Below are 20,458 nucleotides of genomic sequence, written 5' to 3' on the forward strand. Positions count from 1 at the left end.
TCCACGTGACATGTGGCCGTCTGGGTGGGCCGCTTTCCGTCCCTCTCCCACCCTTTTATCGCTTACTTAAATGGCCAATCACATGTCGCCATGTTGTCAACACAAAATGATTGGTTCCATGTGTTATAGTTGGCACACACACCAAAGATTGAACCGAGATTTGTTCGATAAAATATACATCTCGTCTATTTGTTTGCTAATGATAATCGAAATCCTCTAAGGGTCACGGGAAGTTCCATCGGCACGGGGGCTAAACCGTGTTGACAGGAATTTCGCTTTTGAACCAAAATCGGCATCTTTTAGAAGCAAAAGTTAGTTACATGCGAGAGTCCTAAAACTGATAAATAAAATATTATCAATTCCACCTTTCGTTCAAGCCGCCATGCCTGATATCTGTAAGCTATTTAATAGGATAAGAGTGTGTATATCAGCGAGCCATCGGAGATTAAAGATGGACGATAGACGGAAAGAGCCATTTCACGGGCCCGAACACTGGGCCTCTGGGATTCTAGGAATTTCCTGGTAAGTTCTACGCCAACTTTGAATTTATAACGCAGAGGAAGGATATGATGGGCCTGAGGAGGATCATGGCGGACATCATTCAAAAACCAAATTCTTTTATGGGTCCGAATTACGTGGCCCAGGACGGCCCACCCAATTTAAACAGGCCAGATGCGGGTCGGAAGTCTCGATGCAGTATCATGTCCATGTGGATGGATATACCCGGAAGATCTTGGCCTTCAAACAGTCGAAACTAACAGTCGGGTTTTTATCTTTTAAATTCGACTGCATAACCTCAGTTTCTGAGAGAGTTGGCACTGACAAAAAATTCTTTCATTTAAAAAGCTTAGGAGCAGTGCCAGCTGATGTGGTCCAAGAGAACTAATCCATCGATATTTTGAAGAGAGAGAAAGAGATGGACGACTGAGGGCTATGGTGGCCCGGATCCCGACCACCACCGCTCAGGCGAGGTCAAACCCTATAAAAACTAAAAGTTATAAAACTTTTAAGAATGCAAATGAATGAAAAATAAGTTAAAATTCCCGGCTGGGGGTTTGGGGGGTGTGGCCGACACGAGGCCTCCACCGCCAGCCGCCGACCCTCTTCCCTGATTTTGGTTTTTGCCTTTTTTTCTTTTTTAATTTCTTATGTTATTTTTTGAAATAATTTTATTACAAAGAAAATATGGTGGGTCCCACTCGACCTACACATCAGTAATTTACGTCCAAATTAACGAAAAAGTTGATACCGTACTAGAATTGTTATCGAATAAAAAATTTGTGTATATTTAGATCAAGAAAAAAAAATTTGTGCTATAATTGTTAAAATGTGAAATGTTTATATTTTTTTTATTAACCCGCAATATATATATATATATATATATGTATGTTTGTGTATGACTGACGTGTATAATTATTTGATAAAATTAATTGCAACTAAAAAATATTTGTGCGGATCTTCAACTTGTTCAAATTAAATCGATTAGAAAATAAATGAAAATGCATGTACAAGATGCTAACAACAAAAGATACCAAAAAAGAGCGTCATGGGACTCCGATTTCATCCCCATCCTAGACTCCTTCCTTGTTCATCCGAGCTCGGTGGAGACTATCTGCGTTGGCTAATGAATATATGGACAAGTAAAGAAAGTGTATAGGAACTCACGAGAGTGCCGATCACAAAATTGACTTTTCAGAAGTACTCGAACACTTGATTTTTCATAATCTGGTCCTTAAAAAGTAACTTTAGGCCATAATCAGAACAAGCAAAGAACAAAATCGACTGCAAATAGCAGCACATAATGAATAATGTCTATTTTGACCAATGGATAAGTGACATCCCTATTAGGATGAACGATACGGCAAGAGAAATCATTGTGTGACTCCACATTCATTCCCTGTTCGACTCTGCTTGCCATAGCGCCCATTCTCTCTTTTTCTTGAGTTCCACCAGATTTTTCATTGACGTTTCCAATTTTTCCTTCAGTTTTTCCAATTTTTCCTCCAGTGACAGTATTTCTGCTTCTTCTTTGGAAATATCTTTATCCAGTTTCTTGAGCATAAGTTCTTCCACTTGTCTTCTTTTCTCGAGATTTACCTGAGATGGCAATCAATTATATATGTTAGGTTACAAGTGAGGCCCATCGACCCACTATATAATGAAATAAGAATTTTAATAGCTAATAAAATGATACGGATAGTCCCATATCGAATATGAAATTTCTTAATTACCAGCTAAGAGCATGCGTTATATCCTCTTTTGATAATCAACTATATATTTAGTCTCATATTATTAACTCGAAAAAGAAATATAGTCCTCAGGCAATATACTATGAATTCTGCAACAATTTTTTTTCCACGCAAGGTATGGGAGTGGCCTCTTTTTCCTTCAGGTTCAGGTTCTTCATAACAGTATTCCTTTTCCAGACAGAAATTAAGATCATAATGACTCAGAAAGAGCGAACGGCTACCTAATGCTTCGGAAAATATGGTGAAATTTTGGGATGTGGGGCTTACCTTGGGGATGACGCAGTCGATATCAGCAGCATAATTACACTCCTCGCAATAATAGACACCAAGTTCTGGGTTCCTGAGGGTCTCACACAAGTCGCAGTATTGCTCCTCATAATCATAATGTTCATCGACAACTCTATCACGGAGCACCAGCGGATGGAAGTGGAATTCGTGTTTAACGGAAGGGGGCAGAGGCAAGCAAATGAAGTGAAGATTATAGTTGCACGGAACACAGCGGTAGAAGTCAATCCTGCAATCATTGTAACACACATTGCATGGCATATTGTGTAGCTTCTTGTCCATCCCTCTGAAATAGATTAGGCTGTGCTCGTGACGCTGATGCTTCAGAGTTGGCGTCCTAAGACAGCGTGGGTGGCACTGGATCTCACAATGATCACAGTAAAAGGTGAATCCACCAGATATAACTTGAAGACATGCAAAGCAAGGAAGGGATCTATAGAATTTCCCTTTATGAAGAATGAGCTGATGTTGTGGGTGAATAGGGTGTTCCGATTCAAGTCTGGGTGTAGCACATGTATTATGGACGAACCTGCGGCAACCTTCTTGACAGGCATAACCTAGACCTCTAAGAGGCCACTCACAGACAATACAATTTGATATATATCCCTTGAAATACTGAAGCTTCATAGGGTGCTCATGGAAAAGCTTACTGTAAAGAGTAAATTCATCTTTTGTAGCAGAGAGAGATTGGACAGCACATCCCACATGAAGGCCAAAAAGACACTCTTTACACTCGAATCCGAACCAGGTGGTATGCTTCGAAGAGCAGAGAGAGCAATCAGGACGACCTTCTTGCCAAATGAGAGGGTGGTCCTGATGAAGAGGGTGCACTATCTCTTGTGTCAACTCGGCACACGATTGGTGGAGCAGGAAAGGGCAGCCAGGGCAACAGTAAAAATCACTGGATATTTTTTGTGGGCAAAATTCGCATATGGCACGTAGCTCTGCTTTTGCGTGTAAAGATGTCAGTTGGTGGGGGTGGGAAAAATGATGGATCTGATCTCGCCTATTGTCTGTGCTACGACTCTCATCATCTTGTGGAGGATGCACAATGGAAACAGCACATTCCATATCAAGAATGAAACCACATTCATTACAGTTGTATGAGGAGAAACAGTACCTCTTGCAGACTTTGCATCGAAAGGTAGGGTCGGAATCGACAAGTAAGGTGAGCGGGTGCTGTGGATGAAAAGGATGATTCATTATCTCTCGGGGTGCCAGAGCGCAAGATTCGTGCAGCATGAATATGCAGGCACGGCAACCATAAACGCGACCGGAGATCCGCTCTTTGCATGCCTTGCATCTGATATAATTTGGCACATCCACGTGGAAGGATGCAAGAGGATGGTCGTGAGCAAAGTGCTCAATCATCTCCTCCTCGTGGTGGTCCTTGTCCTGGTGCTTTTGCTCGTCCTTATGCTTTTCTTCTTCAGGAGGGAGAGTTGCAGCTGCACATCCCAAGTGCAAGGCTACACGGCAGCCATCGCATTGGTAACGATATTTGTTAATTACAAAGTCACCACACCCGCCACAGCCGTAATCCTTTCTTGAAGATATAGTAAGCGCCAGCGGGTGCTGTGGATGAAAGGGATGTTGCATCTCGGGTGGCATTTCGGCACATGATTTGTGGAGGAAGAACTCACAGTCCACGCAATGGTAGGCCGGACCGCCTTCTGTGTAGAAATTGCAGATATGGCATTCACAGCTGAAAGTTTCGCTCAGCTCTTGCAAGACCAGGTCATGTTCATGGCTAGGATGCTGAAGAAGGCGGGGGGTATTACCTGTATTCATCCTTGAGGAGGAGGAGGAGGAGGAAGAGGAGGAGGAGGAAGAGGAAGAAACAACAAACAATATAATAGAGTTTTGGGATCTTCTTCAAAGTTGCAAAAATACAGAACAGGTGAAAGAAGGAATGGAGAAGAGGAGAGAAACCGAAAAAGGAGAGGAAGAAAACAGAACTATGTTCCCCATATTGACCAAGTCTTTGCTTTTATAGTCGACTGATGGTAGTGATAAAGAAAGAGAAGAGGAGAAGAAGAAAACTCCAAAATTCTGGTTGGTTAGATTATTAAATAGGATAAACATTTTGCAGGCCCCAGGGAATGTGAGGAATCCTGACATTATAAAGCAGCTTAGTCCCGAATGAGTCTATACAAAACTTTCTCAATATCCAGGATGGATTTCGTGATGCCATGAATGACGCAATGTGAATCAGACAATACATATTGTATCATAATACAAATAAAATAAAACTAGATTAAAACCTGTGCCTCTTGCGAGAAATTTTGGTAGATAATGATGCAATAATTATACAAAAATATAACGGTGCGTTTGATTTCAGAGTTAAAATAACTTTAATTTTTATTGTGAAAAATGACAAATGATATGAGATTATAAATTTGACTTGGAAAACGTGTATTTTTGTTGTATAGTGTGTTGAGTTAAAGTTAAAGTTAAAATTTTTGTGATTTTAACAGGAAAAACAAACGGGCCTTAATAATTTGGCATAAAATATAGTTATTGGTATTCTAATAAACTCCTAACAAAAATTTAAAGTGTCTCATAATTTTTAACAAATATTTAAGAAAAAGAATCAGATCATCTCTTAAGTTATCTCATTTTACAGCTACGGAGACGATCGAATCATCCGCCACTTGAATTGGAGTAGGATTTGGGGAGTTTCGAACAAATAATGAAGAAATAGAATAAGTTATCGTAATTCGAGAATCAGTTACATAATTATAATCAATTGGACGGTATAAATTACATACTTATAGTTAATTGAAGAGATATATAAGTTCAATAAAAGGAAATATAATATTTAAAATTCTATTATAATATATACATAATTGGAATAGAAATCTATGCATACACTACTATACATTTTTCTTATAATTCATTTACTATTTCTATGCTATTAAAATAACTAATAATATGTCAAGTATAAAAATTTCCTTTAATTTAGTCCAAATAAGAAATTTGATATATTCTATTTAATATATTATTTACATAATTAAATTGACGATGTGCATAAATAATACAAATGGAATATATTTTGTTACATATGCAAAAGAATCGATATATACTTATATATATAGGATATATATATATATATATATGCATATATATAATACAAACAAAATATATTGTTATAGATGTAGAAGGAATCAATATATATATATATACATATAATTTATATTGACGTATAAGCACTCGACTCTAAGCTTATGGGAATAAAATCAACAGAATAGAATGAAAAGAAATATCAATGGAAAATGAAACAAAAACAAGGATGACCATTAAGAAGCAATTCAGGAATTGGAGCCTGAATAAATAAGAAAAAAAAAATTCAATTAGTCATCCATTTATCTAGAAATCAAAATGCTGCTTCTAAAGCCCCATGTACATATGAGAGTGAAAAGTAAAATTCATGAAACGAAAAATCTCAAAGTATGAAATAATAAGAATCATTATCGTAATATCTAACCACTCAACTCAAAGTTTATGGAAAAATCTTCAATGGATAAAAATGAAGAAAAATATGTAAGGGAAAATAAATCAAAATAGTGTCGGTTGAATGTTCATGTCATTATATCTACTTTTTATTATTTGCATATAAGTAAACTCAAACTTGTGTTGATTGATGGGTAATTAATCTTCTTTCAATTCGGTCACTAACGTTATAAGTAAGAACAATTTTTTTATCTCAGAATCTGGCCGATATCTCGATAAGGCTGTAGTTATCTTGAAATTATTGATGGTGTATAAACCCCTTCATGAAATAACGATATGGACAAATCGATATGAGACTTTCTTGCATGCATTAAAGAACCCTGATTTCATCAAAAATAATAATAATTAAATAAATATCCAAGTTTGTATTTGAAAATATTATAATTAGTCAAATATACCAAAACGTACCTCTTCATCAAGGAAAATCATGTCAAGACTAATGAATCATTAGTTCTTGTGTTCATCGCATCTCACAATCTTGTCAATCTCACTCCAATTGTCCATGTGCCTTTCTCATGGCCCAATTATTTTATCATGAGATAAACCATTATAACTCCTTAAAATCTATAATATTATACATTAAAAAAATAAATAAATGAAAAGAAAAAAAATCAAATTTAATGGGAAGGAGATTTCATAGTCACCTTTGCTTGTATAATGACAAAAAAAAAATCAGCAATATTGTACGCTGGTTTTTAATTCATCATGCCATGTGTGTATTTATATATATGGTGCAGTATATACGCATACATACAAAGGGCAATGTGATCGGTTTCTGCACGATGTGCGGCTAGTTTTCCTTGTTGGTGTTGTAATAAAAGGTATGTTGTTACCTAGTAGTTTTATGACCAGGACAAACACCGACAGTGTCATGGTCGGGATAGGCTCTGGCAGCATCGTGGCTGGGTTAGCCGATAGTATCAATGTGGTCAATTAATGTATATTATTTTTGCTGATTAATAAAATATATCATTTCCACCAAAAAAAAGGCAAAGGGTAAAGGGTAAAGGGCAAGTCTAAAATTAGTGTTCTAACTCTATATTTTGAATATGTTGAGTACCAATTACTAAGACATGGTAATTGGAATAGAATCACGAAGATTATCATGCAAGAGTTAGTTGCATGCAAGAGTCCTGAAAGTGGTGAATAAACGAATCACGAAGATTATCAATTCCACCTTTCATTCAAACCGCCATGCCTGATATCTTAAGCTATTTGATAGGATAAGAGTGTGTATATCAGCGAGCCATCGGAGATTAAAGATGGACGATAGACGGAAAGAGCTTAAAGCCGTTGTGTGATTCTACCGTTTAGGGCTCAATTGACATTTCACAGGCCCGAACACCGGGCCTCTAGGAATAGAGGTGTACAGATCCGGATATTCCTTTTTTTAACGGTATTCAGATCCTTTCCTGTGGGGATAAGTTTCAGGATTTTGGAACCAAACTCTACCATGTTGAGACTTGGAACCGGAAACTATCCAGAATATGAATTATACTATATGTTCCGGATGCCCTATTGGAATCTTATTTTTTTCTTTTAACACAATAAATGAAATAAATAATTAAAATAAAAAAGTTTTCATTTACAATCATGCAAAACAGATAAATAACCCTATTCTTATCCATCATTCTTGGTCTAGGCGGGTCTAGACGGGTCTAGGTTGCAGTATACACTCTCCTTGGGATTCAATTGGTGCTTGCATCTTCAGTTCGTTAAGAGTTATGGGCTTGGCAAGTGATTGAAGGTCTTAAAGAGAGAAAGAAAATCATCATAGTGATCCCTTTATCTGTTTTCTTGCTTATATGGAAGGAAATGAACAATCAAACTTTTGAAGATTTGGAGAATTTTATAGATATTTAATTAGATAGATGGAGTAAGATGAGTAGTTTTTGGGTAAATGGGAATGGATTAGGGAATGCTAACCTATTTATTGATGTAATTAGTGATCATTCGGCTACCCTATAGTTTGCTTTTGTTTCTGTACTTGTGGTCGTTTAACCTTTTGTATATGTATTTGTATTTTCTCAGTGGCTTTTGAATGTAAGTTATTACCTTTTACCGATTTAAAAAGAAAAGAAAAAGAAAAGCAGAATCTTGCAATCGAGAACTTTTTCAGAAAATCGGAAAATGAAACTTCGAATTATCTGAATTGAATCGGAGCTCAATAAGACTGTAAAGGCGCCAAGACAATGACTCTTTCTTGGAAGTAGGTTTCAGGCTGGGTGTGGTAAAAAAAATACGCATGCAGTGCTTTACCGAGTTAGGTTCTTTTGGTTTGAAATTTGCCCATTGAATTTAACTCAACTAGCAATTCTCAATGGAGGCGTTTGCAGCCGCCTGGGAAAGTCCGAGCACCAATGTTAAATCTCGGTTCATAACAGCCGAAACCACAGTACAGACTGATATTCGGATAGAGTGATTTTCTTGTTTGTAATGGTCGTAATGAAACTGGCCGTTATTCAAATAAAAAGTTGGTGAGATAAGTTCATGCAGGGGTAGAATTATAGGAGGAGAGAGGGGATTTGCACTCGACTGCGGATTATGGGGTGAGAAATATAGAGATCAATTAACTAAGTCCATGGACAGTTAGGACGCCGTTACGTAACATCGCAATTAGCTGAAACCGTTATGACTGCGATGCGACTGTTACGTGATCCGTGCCTGCAATTTAAATCCCGAGACTATCGCAAAAACTCAGGCCAGAGCAAATGCAACGGACCCACTTCCCGGGTGAGAGTTATGCTATTGGATCACAGAGAAAAACCTAGCAGGAATGGGTTTAATCAGTCAACTCATGTTACGGTTTGAAATCATGGAGCAAAGGGCTCGAAGGCAGCCTAGGCAATATGGGATGGACTTGCTTTGGCTGCGACCATTAGATTAATCAAGGGTTCAACATCACGATCCATGCCAAATAGTTGGTAGATGATGCCAATGGGTCTGTACAGCAGAACAGGACTTTGTTTTCAAAGATTTTGACGGACCGAACTCTGGAAGACAGAATTCGTGCGGTTTCCAAGGTTGTTGTCCAGCACGCTGTGCAGCCAGAGCTTTGGCTTGCCAACCTTTTCTGAATTCTAACACTTGCATCTAATTGGAACACTAATTAGATGACAATGTTTAATTAGGATTATTAAGTCAAAGTAAACTTATGTAGATATGATATTTAGTAAGTGTTAGGTAAGTCCTACAAGTTTGTAGGAAAGAAATGCAGGGGAGAAATCGAAGGGGTCGTTGGAGCTTTGGGGGAAAGCTCTCAGAAATGTTCCCAGAAGTCTATGGAAGCTGCTGAGAACCGAACCATGCGATATCAAAGTGGCTTCGTGATCCCAATGGAGGAACAGGGAGACGAAAATATGGCTGAGGATCAGAAGGTTCAGATTCCCAGAGTGAAGCTTGGAACTCAGGGACTTGAGGTATTCTCTTCAACTTTCCTTAATTGTGATTCATTTTTGCACACAATGCTTGCTGACACTTTTTCCTGAGGTACTATCGGGTCTCAAAATTAGGATATGGTTGTATGGGGCTTTCTGGAACTTACAATGATCCTGTCACAGAGGATGTCGAGATTTCAATCATTTCCAAGGCGTTCAAGAGAGGGATAACCTTCTTTGACACGTCTGATTCATATGGGTGCAGGGCAAATGAGATCTTAGTAGGAAATGTGAACTATCGGTGCTCTTGTGAAGATGTCTTAGTTTATTCCAGTGGTAAAATTTTATGACCTGTTTAATCACTTTTCTGCGTGCTTTTATTGCAGGCAATAAAGAAATTGCCCCGTGAGAAGGTCCAGTTGGCTACGAAGTTTGGGGTTGTGAAGATCGAGTTGGTTAACATCATCGTCAATGGGAAAACAGAATATGTCCGATCATGTTGCGAAGCGAGCCTGAAACGTCATGATGCGGACTACATAGACCTCTATTATCAGCACCATGTCGACACCACTTCCCCCCTTGAGGAAACTATAAGATCCATAAACGAATATATTTACAACGTCCTGAAAATTGGGATTTGAAATACGACTAATTTGTTGGGAAAATCATGCAGATGGAGGAACTGAAGAAGTTGGTGGAATAGGGGAAGATCAAGTACATAGGCTTGTCGGAAGCCAGCCCCGACAGCATAAGGCAGGCCCATGCAGTACACCCGATCACTGCTGTTCAGATGGAGTGGTCTCTGGACTCGCGAAATCGAGGTGAATTGCTGCACAATTAAAAAAGGTTTTAAATTCAGCAGTGCCAACTTAGTATCTGTAAAATTGCCAATTTCTTTCCCCGTGTTTGGTTGCAATATTTAAGGAGCTTGGGATTGGGATCGTTGCATACTGTCCCATTGTCCATGGGTTCTTTGGGGGAAAGGCGATCAAGGAGTCCATACCAGCAAACAGTATTCTGGTACATGCTACTCGACAACTGAAGATTGGACAGTCTGAAACTGCTTCTTATCTGAAACCCGACCCTCCTGTTTTTCGTTTCCGCAAACGTTTCCACGGTTTAAAGCAGAGAACTTGGACAAGAACAAAAATTTTCTATTCTCGAGTAGAAAAGTTGGCGGAAAAACGTGGATGCAGCCCTGCTCAACTCGCTCTTGCTTGGATTCTTCGTCAAGGGAATGATGTTGTACATATTCCAGGTCAGTTGCGATTGTTTTCCATTCAATTCTTCTCTGAATATGAGCAATTGATGACTTCTTTGGGTGGTCTTAACTCTTAGCTCGTGCTTTTCTTCAGGCACGAGTAAAATTAAGAATCTTGAGAGTAACATCGGGTCCTTGAGGTTGAAGCTCACAGAAGAGGACTTGGAAGGAGGTTGCTGATGCAGTGCCAACGGATGAAGTAGCTGGTGATAGGACCCTGGAACACTTGCTTCGCTGCTCTTGGAAGTTCACTAACACCCCGGCCCAAAGATAGAAGAAATAAGCATATGACTAGTGAGGAATTTCCATTTCCAGAGCTTCAATATTCAGGATGGAATTATTGAAGTATATACATACTAGAAATTTTTCTGTAGAGATATATATGTCAATGAAAGAACGACCTGTGCTGCAGGGTTTGGTCAAGCCATCCTTATTACTGAAAGGAATATCAGGTTATTTTACACTAATATATATATATATATATATATATGTTTTTTGGCTAATTCACCGTGATATAATGTTATGATGTAAAGTGTGTGAGAGCATATGTCATGAATGTTGAGAGATTGATAAATGGCTGTCTAAGGGAAGAGCTTTGCTAAATTTATGGATAAATATGCAAAACTTTCTAGCGATGCATTTAAGCTTAAGGAAAACTGGAAATTGAAGCTTTTGCATCATATGAAGTTTGAACTAGACCTCGATTCAAAGACATTAACCAGGTTGGTTGTGCAAAGAAGTAACATCGTACCTTCCATTGGAGATACACTAATCGTCCATTTGAAGTAACTCGAGATCCCGGTTGGTTGGGGAGCTGGGCCGCCGATTGGCGATCTCGACCCAATCCATGGTCGTCGACATCCTCTGTGGGTGCAGGCGACCTCGGTGGTGGGGTCAAGGTCGCTGACCAATGGCCCTAGTCCCTTCCCCTTTTTAGGATCAAATTGCAAAAAGTTGAAAGTTTGAGGGTAATAATGGCGAAAAGTAAAGTTTGAGAACCAAAAGTGACAAAAAATCTAACGGTGAAGTCCCTTATGTCTCACGAAATAAACCACAGAGTGTTAATTGTCCCTCGAAAAATCACAGAATTCAACTTGTCCCAAGCTCAAACTATAAGAGGGTTTTTGTACTTTTATCAACATTATATCAAGAAATAAATGGAATTATCTCATTGTCATAGCATTAACGTTGCTTGGGCAATATACAGCATAATAAACATTGAGAGCATAAATAAAGTGGTACTAGTCAATCCGCGGCGCTTTCCGTAGAATTATTACTTGTGACAGATTTTAAGTTTATCATTTAATTTGATTAAATTTTAATAAGTTTATAATTTACTTCATGATAATTTTCAAGTTAACATTTAATAAAAAAATTATTAAATATAAAATATTGAACTACTTTATTAAAATATTTAAATATCTAAATTTATATATTTTCTGAATAAATTAATATAATCTAATTAATAAGTTTATTTAATTAATATCAAGGTAAATAAATTTTTAACATAAAATTTTTTAAGTAACTTTGATTTCTAGATCTCAAACATTCTAAATAATAATAAATCAATCATATAATTTAAAATTTTGAACTCAAATAATTTTAATTTCTCAATGTATTTAGTTTTTACATGAAAATTGAAAATGTTATAAACTTTTCTAAAAATCTATTTACATGTTCGAGCAAGTAATGAGTTGTGAAAAACTTATTTTGAGCTTTAATTTGAATTTGTAAAATTATTTCACTCTAATATATAGTAAAGTATATATAAAACTTTAAATAATCTCAAAATTTTTTATTTTGAATAATTAGTCTCTTTCTAATTATAATATGAAAATTTATGTTTATTTTGAGTTTTAAAATTAAATTTATAATTATTTCACTCTAATATACTAAGATAAAAAAAATTTGATACATTTTTACATACATAAGATAGTAAAATATATAATTTTATATTATTTCAAAACTCACGAGTTCTGAATAGTTATTTTCTTTTCACTTATAATATTGAATACTCATGTTTATTTTGAGTTTTAACTTAAATTTATTAATCATTTTACTCTAATATAATAAGTTAAAATTTTAAATATTTTTACATACATAAGATAGTAATTGTATTACTTTAAATTATTTGAAATCCGATTTTTTAATAATTAGTTTCTTTTTAATTATAATATTGAATATTTTTATTTATTTTGAATTTTAACTTTAATTTGTTAATTATTTCACGCTAATATAAAAACTGAATTTCGCTATATTTTTTATATGTATAAGATAGTAAAGTATGTGACTTAAGATTATTTCAAAACTCGTGTTTTTTTGAATAATTAATTTTTTTATTATAATATTGAATACTTATGTTTATTTTGGATTTTAACTTAAATGTGCAATTATCTTACTCTAATATACTAAATTAAAATTTGATATATTTTCAAATAAGTAAGATAGTAAAGTATAAAACGTTAAATTATTTCGAAATCATGATTTTAGAAAAATTATCCTTTTAAATTATAATATTGAATATTTTTGTTTCTTTTAAGTTTTAATTTATATTTGTAAGTTATTTCACTGTAATATACTAAGTTAAAATTCAAGATATCTTTTACATACATAAAATAGTAAAGTATAGTTTAAATTATTTCAAAAATCACAATTTTAGTAATTAGTTTCTTTTTTATTATAACGTTGAATATTAATGTTTATTTCGAGTTTTAACTTAAATTGGTAATTATTTTACTCTAATTTATAAAGTTGAAATTCGACATATCTTTATACATATAATATAGTAAAGTATATGATTTTAAATTATTTCAAAATTCATGATTTTTTATAATTAGTTTCTTTTTAATTATAATATTGAATAACCATGAAAATTATGTCATCCACAATAGACAATAATGACATATTATTAATTAGGGAAATTATACTTTTGGTCCTCTACCTTTGAATACTTTTCTATTTTGGTCCTCTTTTTATATATTTTTTACATTTTCATCATTTATCTTAAGAAACTTTTATGTTTTAGTCATATGTTAGTGATGCCGTTAAATAGTGCTGAGTTGAAGCCACATTAGCCGCCTTATGAAATACCCATTCCACATCATCAACATTAAAAGAAAATAAAAGAAAAAACTCAATAGATTATAAACGAAAAATTAATTGGATTCTTCCTCCAAGGGAGAAAAAAGTTTTGCTTTGCAACTCCAACCCAACACCAACAGCAAATCATATTTTTTTTTCCTCTCATGCTCCCACATTGGATTTTCTTTATAATAGAGGATCTGAATTCCCTTCAATTCCCCCGAACTTGGTGTTGGTGTTTGGGAGTAAATACCCTCATGCACCAAGATCTCAAAATTGAGCTCACAGGAGCTGAATTTGAAGTGTGTCAGCTCAGGGAAGGGGGAGAATGAGTGAAGTTTCAGTGAGCTTGAGAACGACATGTGATGAAACTTTTATTTTTGGGGGTTCTTAAACTAGAAAAAGCTCAAAGCTGAGATTTTGTGGGAGAGATCACGGCTGCATTTTCTTCTTTCTACTTGTATACTCCATATCAATTAATGTAGGGATTGTATTGTATTGTGGGCATTTTTACATCAATAATTTGAATGGGAACTGTGTCTCCTGATTGATAAAGAGAGAGATCGGTAGCTAAAAGGCACATGAAAATGGGGGGAATGGGTAAGAAAAGGCTTGCAAGGAGATGTTGGTGCCTGTTGTGCAGGCCCTCTGTGTTCCTTAGAAGAATTTTGTTCATGGGGAAGCAGGATAAGAAAGAAAAGATGATTGGCTGTTTGGTGTTTTGGTCTAGACTTTCAAAGCAATTTTTTTTCCCGGAGGAAGAAGCCAATTAAATTTTCTTTCGTGATCTATTAACTTTTCTCTTTTATTTTCTTTAAATGTTGATGATGTGGAATGAATATCTTTTATATTACAGGTGATGTGGCTCCAACTCAGGAATGATAATAAAAAAAATATAAAAAGACGACCAAAATAGAAAATCACTCAAAGGTAGAGGACCAAAACTATAATTTTTCCAATTACTTAATATGAAATACAAACGCATGAGAAGCTTCTATTTTGCCAAATCTGAATAGGTGGCAACCTTCGACAATTTTTCCAGACTTTGTATATTGTATATTTCAACGTATTTTTTACCTATATAACGGGCTTGGGGAATTAGCTCAACAAAATAGAACGAAACTGTGCGATTTGCCGCTTTCAAATGCAGGGGTGACCGTCACCGAACATGAGATGCAGAAATGTAACGGCATGATAGATCTATTGCCAAAGCCTAAATTTTTGTTGTTATGGATAAAATTCATTTTAATTCATGTTAAGTTCGAAAAATAAAGTAAATTTCATAATAATAGTTACCTGATTGCCTTTGTCGACATCTACATCTCATGTTCTTTTGACTTGTCTTTTCTCCACCACAAATATCTGTAACAGTAAAACTCTACACATGAACATGAATTGGATATATGAACCAAGAAACGAGTTACAGACAAGGAACACAGGAATGAGAAAATGGCAGAGCAACAGAGCATTCACATGCCCAGAGTGAAACTCGGAACTCAGGGCCACGAGGTACTCGCTCTGGCGTTCGTTCATCGTGATACATTCGCTCCATCAACGTGATTATTTTAGTTTACTGAATAGATATATTATATTTAGCTGCCGACGTTGTTTTGTTGATTTTTGGTAGATCTTGAGGTTGGGATACGGGTGCCTGGGATTTACAGGGGCTTACAGTGATCCCGTCCCAGAGGATGTCGGGATTTCGATCATCACTGAGGCTTCCAATAGAGGGATAACCTTCTTTGACTCGTCGATATGGGAACAATACAAATGAGATCCTCCACGGAAAGGTAACACGTTGCAGTTTCATGATGTCGATGTCGTAGTCATTGTGATCGGTGGCATCACGATATGCCTTTCTTCCCAGGCATTGAAGAAACTGCCTCGCGAGAGGTTCCAGGTAGCCACGAAGTTCGAAGTTGTGAAAATGGATTATGAAGGGATGATTATAGTCAGAGGAGAACGAGAGTATGTTCGATCATTTTGCGAGGCGAGCCTAAAACGTCTTGATGTGGACTACATCGACATCTACTATCAGCACTGGGTTGATACCACCATCCTTACTGAGAAAACAGTACGGCTGTCGAACATATTATGGTGAAATCACGACACGATCCTACTTTTGAGGGAAAAGCAATTGGGTAGATTAATTTGTTAGTCTGACCAATGTCTGCTGGGAAAATTCTGCAGATGGAGGAACTGAAGAAGCTGGTGGAAGAGGGAAAAATCAAGTACATCGGCTTGTCGGAAAGCAAGCCCTGAGAAAATTAGGCGTGTCCATGCAGTCCATCCGATCACTGCAGTTCAGATGGAGTGGTCTCTCTCAACACGCGATATCGAGGAAGAAATAGTCCCTCTCTGCAGGTGAATCGCTGCGCCACTCCAAAAAGTTTTAAACTTCCGCAATATTTATCTGTATATTGACAATATATCTTTTGTGGTTTTATTTTTTGAATTGGCAGGGAGTCCCATCGCTCGGGGTTTTTCGGGGGGAAGGGCGATTACCGAGGCTATACCAGCAAACAGCTTTCTGGTGTGTAACTGTTCAATAATTGTACATTGAACATTTCACCTGCAAAAGTATACAAACTTAACTGCTTTCCATAAGAACCTGATGGCTGCAGCGGAAACTCAATGGCTATGTTAATTTTCAGGAATCACGCCCAAGGTTTAAGGGGGATGATGTTGGGCCTACTCCTGGTGAGTTGCCTTCGAACTTCCATTTCTGATTCTTTTGTCAATATGGGAAATCGGAGATTATTCTACAGGATATTCTTAACTTCGAACTCATGTTTCTTTATAGGTACGACAATGATGAATAATCTCAAGAGTAGCATTGGGTCCTTGAGGATGAAGCTCACGAAGAAGGACTTGAAGGAGATCTCTGATACTGTGCCGATTGATGAAATTGCTGGTGATGGGATATCTCCGAGCACATCCTACGATGCTCGTGGAAGTTCGCTAACACCCCACTGAGTACACAACAAGGAACGAGCATGAATTTTGCTGTTTGCTTGAGCATTACAATGCAATGCTCGTCGAGAGAAATAAATAATAGGGCGGTCGAATTTAATAAAAACATTCGTTTTCTGTATTAGTATTAGTATTAGTATTTGTATTTGTATTGAGGCGGTCGAATTTAATAAAAACATTTTTTTTGTATTTGTATTTGAATTTTGTTTATGGAGACATCCTTTATTATGTGGAGACCAACTTTTGAACCTCACTTATCCCAAAAACATACTTTGGAATCCGATTCCTCATGCGTTGTCGCATTTTTAATTAAATATACTTTTCCTTGTTGATTGGTGCAATGTCAAAGTTTATTATAATTCATCCTCTTGCTTTAAAACGTGGAAACAGGAAAGGGACGTTAAGCAGTGACACATACCCACGAGACTTCGAGTTTGATTCTCGTTACTGAGACGTCTCGTACCTCTTTATTTCTCATTCCTTAATTTCCTTTACAGATAGAGTTACACATAAAAATATAAAATGAATTCAACCATAAGCTTACAGTAAAAGTCGACAGGCATTGCCATTTAAAGGGCGGGAAATTGTGGTTTCCATTTACATTGATCTTGCGGAGAACCAAGACATGAGCTCTTCCGTTGGCATAAGTTAAAGTCCGGCTACAGACAACTGCGAGATCCTAGGCCAAGAAGAACAAAGGTGAACAGTGCAAGAAAGAAGGAGCTGAGGAAATGGCAGAGGAGAAGAAAGTGGTGATTCCTAGGGTGAAACTTGGGACTCAGGGACTAGAGGTAAGGCTCAACATCGAATATCTTGGCTGGCCATTTCCATTTCATCAGAAAATCTTCAATTTCGATGAATCCTAGCCGAATCCTTGCTCTTTCTCATCAGTGTTACCAGCTAATCCACAGTGGACGACTATCTGCATTGTCACTGCTTAGGGGAATCTATTTGCAGCTTACTATCACTTTGAAAGTTATTAGCTCTTATTTTTAGTTTTCATGTCCTCCGTTATCTGCTATTGTCTTCAGATGTTGGAAATATCCATGGATGATCCATTAGCTAGCGAGGAAGCTAATGGAATGAATTAATGGAACTATGTGCTTATTTTAGAAATAATAGATCCATGGTTATACCACGCTGAAACAGAATTTATGCCAATTGGCTCATTTTTTTCTTCTGATGTGCTATCCAGTCATTATTATCCAGTTGTGGGGACATGGTGAAGGTCGTTCCTCATCATTGGCTTACTTGGATGTGTATCATCCAATCAAACATGAAGCGATTGTTCCTGGACAGATGTACTTCTCCAGCTTAAGATATGCTCTTCTTCGGGATTTTTACTTGGGTTCTGATCGCTCTTTACTTTTCGCTGTTCTAGGTATCAAAGCTTGCGTTTGGATGTAGGGGCCTGTCCATTGTCTCCCATCTTTCCAAGGAGGAGGGAATCGCCATAATTAAGGACGCCTATAACAAGGGCATCACCTTCTTGGATACAGCCGATGTTTATGGAGCCAACGCCAATGAAGTCCTTGTCGGAGAGGTTGGTGTTTTTCTCTAACTTTCAATATTAAAGAGCTACCTATAAATTAAACAACCAAAAAAAAAAGTCCCCAGGAGAAAGGATCCAAGGACCCATAATTTTCTTTACTGTGATATTTCATAGGCCTTAAAGCAACTGCCGAGAGAGAAGGTTCAGTTAGCTACAAAGTTCGGGATTGTGAGTTTTGATGCTTCGAAGATGGTGGTCAAGGGCACTCCTGAGTATGTCCGCTCATGTTGTGAGGCAAGCTTGAGGCGTCTTGACGTGGACTACATCGATCTGTATTATCAGCACCGAGTAGATACATTAGTTCCCATAGAGGAAACCGTGAGCATTCTGTCGACTCTCAATAGTACTTTCCTGATTTCTATGCATTGAGATCTTCAGACATTCAAATTGAACTTTATAGTTCAGCAAATCAAGGCATATAAGGAACAGCCCAACAACCATCAAATCATAACTCGTGCATTCTCATCCTTCAATTTTGCCGAACTGCAGTGGATCCTTCTTCGACTTATAGAGCTTGCCCAATTGTACATTAGCAAAGTCCAAGGTCAATTATTTTTGTTGATGCAGATGGAAGAACTTCAGAAACTGGTGGAAGAGGGGAAAATAAAGTATATTGGTCTATCTGAAGCAAGCCCTGATACTATCAGGAGGGCACATGCGGTTTATCCGATTACAGCTGTTCAAATGGAGTGGTCCCTCTGGAGTCATGATACCGAAGATGATATAGTCCCCCTATGCAGGTTCGTTTGCAGACTTTGGATATGCTTTATTTGGGATATTTTAATCTGTCTCCTTAAATTTGATCTCTCTCAACCGGTTAGGAAGATCCGATTAAAAGCCTGTGGCTTTGGTCAGGAAATATTGGAGCTCTATTCTGAATTTGTTGAGATGCAGGGAGCTCGGCATCGGAATAGTCGCCTACAGTCCTCTTGGTCGTGGCTTTTTCGGGGGCAAAGCTATTGTCGAAAGTTTACCTCAAGATTCTTTGCTGGTACTTATTGTTCCATTCTTTTCATCTTGAAAAGGCACTTGCCTTACACTATGATGAGAGAATATATCTGACGGTAACAAGATCAGCTTTCAGCTTCTTTGGTTACATAGTATTGATTTGTGGGCCTACTATATTGATTAACGACTAATGCAGATGTGCTTTTTTGCCAGGCCAAGCACCCTAGATTCCGGAAGGAGAATCTCAACAAGAACAAGAAGATCTATCTTCGAATGGAGAACCTTGCAAAGAAGCATGGCTGTACTCCAGCACAGCTGGCACTAGCTTGGGTTCTTGAACAAGGAGATGGTGTTGTGCCCGTTTTCGGTAATCACTCATAACCATTTCCTTTAGGCCCCATTCAGGTCCTATGTTCTATTCATAGCCTTGTCATATGCATTTTAAAATAGCGAAGTGAAATCCACAAAAGACGGATTAAGAGCAGATAGATCTGAATTTTCTTAGTATTTACTGGTTTTCGTGTTTTGGCTACTTGCAGGGACAACTAAGATAAAGAACCTGGACGACAGTATTAGTTCTTTGAGGTTGAAATTGACGAAAGAGCAGATAAAAGAGATTTCTGATGCTGTGCCTCTCAGTGAGGTGGCTGGTGACAGATCCTACGAGTTTGGGGCTCAAGCAACATGGAAATATGCTGACACTCCCCCAAAAGCTTATGTATAAAACATACAAAATGTCCAGAGAGATTTCAGACCGAGGTATATCGGATCATGGAACAAGCAATGTTATTTCACCTATGCTGTACTAGGGCTGCTAAACTCTGAATTTGATTGCTACTTTGCAACCAATACCCATCTATAACCCGCTTTCCATTTGCTGAGTTTCTTTGCCATGAATATTTCTTCAACAAGTGGGGCTTGACATCTTGAATCTTCATAACAGGATACCAGAATACCAGGACACTTCCGAATTTGTGTAGTCAATTTTCACTTTTACTTTCTTTCAAGGATTTAGTTCCATGATCAAGAAAGTTTATGTGCAGTCTTTGATGTTGTCTTGTTATCTCTATCGATGTCTGTTTACTGTTATAATAAGGTCTCATAAATGTACTTTACCAAATCTATCATAGCTATATATTATAGATGATGTCCTTCAAATGCAATTGATCAAACCAATGGATGTGTATGAATATAAAAGTCGGCACGTATTATCATCAAT

General features: G+C 37.0%; 2 protein-coding genes and 2 pseudogenes across 2 annotated transcripts; 3 read left to right on the plus strand and 1 right to left on the minus strand.

Moving 5' to 3' along the window:
• Window positions 1–1,545: 1,545 nt before the first annotated feature.
• LOC116207225 lies at window positions 1,546–4,469 on the minus strand. Its single transcript, XM_031540110.1, has 2 exons — window positions 2,517–4,469; window positions 1,546–2,097 (listed from the first exon to the last, which is right to left on the minus strand). Exons 1-2 carry the CDS (start codon window positions 4,323–4,325, stop codon window positions 1,891–1,893), a joined length of 2,016 nt encoding a protein of 671 aa, XP_031395970.1. The 5' UTR covers window positions 4,326–4,469; the 3' UTR covers window positions 1,546–1,890.
• Window positions 4,470–9,406: 4,937 nt separating this feature from the next.
• Window positions 9,407–16,928, plus strand: LOC116209273 (annotated as a pseudogene).
• Window positions 15,201–16,928, plus strand: LOC116209274 (annotated as a pseudogene).
• Window positions 16,929–17,160: 232 nt separating this feature from the next.
• LOC116209272 (probable aldo-keto reductase 1) lies at window positions 17,161–20,223 on the plus strand. Its single transcript, XM_031542869.1, has 7 exons — window positions 17,161–17,530; window positions 18,121–18,282; window positions 18,406–18,609; window positions 18,859–19,031; window positions 19,186–19,282; window positions 19,453–19,606; window positions 19,779–20,223. Exons 1-7 carry the CDS (start codon window positions 17,471–17,473, stop codon window positions 19,961–19,963), a joined length of 1,035 nt encoding a protein of 344 aa, XP_031398729.1. The 5' UTR covers window positions 17,161–17,470; the 3' UTR covers window positions 19,964–20,223.
• The last annotated feature ends 235 nt before the right edge of the window (window positions 20,224–20,458 follow it).

This window comes from Punica granatum, chromosome 5, assembly GCF_007655135.1.
Source record: "Punica granatum isolate Tunisia-2019 chromosome 5, ASM765513v2, whole genome shotgun sequence".
NCBI classification, from domain to species: domain Eukaryota; kingdom Viridiplantae; phylum Streptophyta; class Magnoliopsida; order Myrtales; family Lythraceae; genus Punica; species Punica granatum.